The sequence below is a fragment of the Acanthisitta chloris genome, unplaced genomic scaffold, assembly GCF_000695815.1.
Source record: "Acanthisitta chloris isolate BGI_N310 unplaced genomic scaffold, ASM69581v1 scaffold27616, whole genome shotgun sequence".
Taxonomy (NCBI): domain Eukaryota; kingdom Metazoa; phylum Chordata; class Aves; order Passeriformes; family Acanthisittidae; genus Acanthisitta; species Acanthisitta chloris.
Window position 1 is genome coordinate 42,005 of NW_008679162.1, and position 3,855 is coordinate 45,859.

At 41.5% G+C, this 3,855-nt stretch overlaps 1 protein-coding gene across 1 annotated transcript in view; it reads right to left on the reverse strand.

Annotated features, from left to right (window-relative positions):
- The window catches only part of LOC103804581 (transmembrane protease serine 11E-like), a 39,542-nt gene extending 35,918 nt beyond the window's left edge, over positions 1 to 3,624 (reverse strand). Inside the window, exon 1 of the mRNA XM_009077194.1 lies at positions 3,461 to 3,624. Within this exon, the coding sequence (XP_009075442.1) occupies positions 3,461 to 3,624 (164 nt within the window). The remainder of the gene's footprint in view (positions 1 to 3,460) is intronic.
- Between the last annotated feature and the right edge of the window lie 231 nt (positions 3,625 to 3,855).

The following is a 3,855-nucleotide window of genomic DNA, read 5'->3' on the forward strand; positions in this document are numbered from 1 at the left end:
GAGTAGGTGGTGAGCAACGGTATTGAGCATCATTTGTCTTTCTTCAGTTTTATTTCTTTTTTTTTTTTTGCAGCCTCTCTTTTCATTATAATTCTTATTATTATATAATTAATTTATTTTATTGCATTTATTAAACTGTTCTTACCTCAACCCAAGGGTTTTTACCTTTTTTTCCCTGAATCTGCTCCCCATCTTACCATGGGGTGTGGTGTGTGTGTGTGGAGTGTGAGTGGCTGCATGATACTTAGTTGCTGATTGGGGTTAAACCACAGTATATAACAAACAGTTTCTAAGCTGGGCAGATAAACAGTGAGATGATGTAATGTAGCAATGTATTTTCACTGAACAGAGACAGACAAGTTCTTCATAGGAAAAATGCTACTGAAATTAGAGAAAGCTCCTTAGACAAGTGGTTCAGCTGATATTGAAACCCCAGACAAGTCTCCAGTGGCAGAGAAATGAGACAATTCATTTCTGCATGAAATCTGTTCCCTTGTTATCACCAAATCTGTCCACAGACCACATGAAACTCTGAGATTGTCTTGTAGCAGAAGCATGTCAAACTAAGCCATACCAAGCTTTGTGTTAGCTTGGCTTCATTCAAAGTGAAGATCTGTATGTAATCAGAAACACAAACATAGGAGGAGTATGTGGTGGAAGCAGAATGCCTTGATTTTAAAAGCTCAGACTGACTCAAAATGTCCAATCATCAAACTGCCTGTGAAAAAAAATCAGTAAAGTGAAGCACTTATGAACCACCCTCTAACAGGAGCAGCAGAGGCCAGAAAAGGTGCTGGGTTTACACTGGGGCTTCCTCAGTTAAAGAAGATGAGTAGATTTTAAGGCTCAGGTGGTGGTCTTGTCTCATTCTAATTTTCCTGTCTAAAACAGTCAGAAACTGAGTGATTGTGGCACGGAAACCCAAACGGTACTGGTTCTATATGAATCAAAACAGGTGTGGTGTGTGCCAGAGTCAAAAGTATTTCACTAGGATTTCCTGAACTCAGGATCTACTCCGGGACAAACTGGGCAGAATAGGTTTCTGTTTGGCACCATGCAGGAACAACATCTGTCTCCTGCAATAATCAAGGTTAACTCCCACTAATGCCAATGGCCCATGAGTGTCCTTGCAGCAGGGATGGTATCCATTTCCTGCTACACCTCAGCACTCTGTAATTTGCACTCATTTTGCCCACCTACTTCATGACAAATTGGTGCAAGTGGCACTGCATTTCCACATGCATATTCACTTTTAGAATGCCATATACAACACCAGCTACTCTGTACCTCGCCCTGCCAGGGCACAAGACCTTCACAAGGGAGTTGTGGGTAGGATACTGCGTTTGCTTCCCAGACTGCATGACACTGACAGCAGAGGAGGGACAAGACCAGCAAGGCTGCCTACTCCACCCAGTTTTCTTTAGCAGCTTTGCTTCCTGAAGGGTTTTATGGAGCACACATTCCAACTTAACTCGAAGTGTTTTGAAAAGAGACATCTTGGAACTGGATAAAGCTAGTATGGAAACACTGCTCTTATATGAGATTAAGGCAGATGAAGGTGAGCTCAAACAAGGCTTACAGCCCCACACTCAGATCCACATTCCTGCCTTGCAAAGAACTCTGGACATCTAACAGGCTACACAGGGGCTTCGATTAAGACCAGGCAGCTTCCATCCCTTCCCAAACATGTAAATATTTAATTATCAAACTCAGATTTCTCCTAATGTGCTTTAGATTTTATAATAATCTAAACAACCATTTAAACAATTAAATCCTTTCCTAGCTAGGAGGCAACCAAAGTGCACTCAGATGCTGTTTAACTACCCTCTAGCACACTGTTATTATCAACAAGAAATGGCAACTGGATTTACATTTAACTTGTAAAGAAAGGCTTTTCAATTCTGTTAGGTAGAGAACTCTTAACTTAGTTTTCTCTCTTTATGTAACATGCACAAACTGGTATTCACAACTGTTGGGGACTTCCTCCTCACCGGATGGTTAGAGCAGCATAACTGTTAAATTATGGATATTAAACAGGAGAGAGGATCTTTGGATATTGAGCACTAAGGAGCACAAAAGCTGAACTTGATCCTTCTGCTGGCAAAAGTCAACACTGTATTGACTAAAATGATATTGTCCCCACAAAATTAGGAAAACACTTAAGTGGGCATGAGGAATAAGTTGTGTCCATTCAGAAACAATGCTTCTATTTCAGCATGCCGATAAATTATTTTTAAAACCCAATTTTTAAAAATACTGAGGATAGAAAAAAGTAGCAATATCTTGCAATCATCCACAGCCATTTGTCCAAAGCAATGCCAGAGAGGAGACTGATTTTGTAGTCTTTAGCAATCACACATGAAAATTCAGACATCCAGACAAATCATTAGGATGGAAAAAAATATGTAAGATTCTTTTGGATTTTGTTTCTGATGTCATGCTTTTAAGCTTAATCAACTGCTGAGGCAACAACAAAAAACAAACTCATGAGAGGTTGAGCATCCCCTATTGCCACATGAATTCAGAAGTTGGTGTGTTAAACTGAAGTAACAAATTCCAGGAGGTTTGCTGTACCTCTGTGACCCAATCCCTGCTCTGACCCAAGATAGCATAGTAGAGTATTGCAGCTGGAAGGCTTATTTTTGTAAAAATATGCTGAACTTTCCAGTGTTGTCTTAAATAGTTACAGTAAAACAAAATTAAGGATACGCAGCATCTCTGACTGCACGAAATACTTTCAGACACTAAATATGTTGTCATTACTCCCTAAAAATCATGGCTTCTTCCTTAAAATACAATTATCAAAACCAGAATGATGAACCCCTATAGTGTTCCCCTTATGTAGTTGTGGTGTTAGCACTGATTTAACTGGGATTTTTTGCAGGATTTGGGGGAAATAATATTGCGACTAGACCTGACCAAAATCAATGGTTTCCAAAAATCATGTTACTAACATTTGGTTTTGACACAAAAGAGCTTCCTGGATTCTGCACTGCTGCAATAAAAGCCTGCTGGAGGCAGGATATGATGATCACAGGGAGGAAAGGTTAAGTGTCAACCTAAGCCCTCACATCATCTTTCTAAGCAGACAGCAAATTGCTGTGCTCCTGGCTGTGCTAGAGAAGGATTTCTCCCCACATTTCTCACTCCAGCCACATGTTACTCTTTTCACCCAGACCACAAACTCCCTTTCAGCCTGCAATTTACTGCTTGGCTTTCCTCCATCTATTCCCCCTTTTCAGGCTGCACATTTCAGATGGACCCATGATGTACCCTAGGTCTAAAAGGGTGAAAGAGGCAGACATAGAGCAATGAGCTCCAAAGTCAGGTAAGAGAATAAACAGATTTCTCTTCCAGATCTGTATATGTCCTTGAAGTCCTAAAACTTTCCCATAGGCAGTATCCTTTACCGCCCTTATACCTCCAAATTAGACTTGCCAAATTAAAATATGCCACCTACTTTTGAAGATCCCATGGTAGGTCCCGGTAGGTCTGGTAGCCTTTCTGACCACCAACGAAGGCTTGACTAATGTCTGGACGGCGCAGCGAATGGTGCTGGAAAACGCAGGAGTCACGTCGACTGGTGTGACGGGATGGGAAAGGTGTTGAATGAAGATCCTTCATTGAGGCACGGCTGGCGCAACACCCAGCACCTTGTGGGTTATTGCAAAATGAGGGAACGAACTTCAGAATAAAAACAAACAGAGGTAAGCATGGAGTTGATAAGGAGACTGTAACCTTCAGATCAGCTTCGCATCAAAGAGCTCCCCAGGCAGAGATGGACTGAGCAGATAAACCGGCCCAAGCAAGACTTGTTCGTCGCTACAGCGCAACAGGAAGTGCGTGAGATTTCCC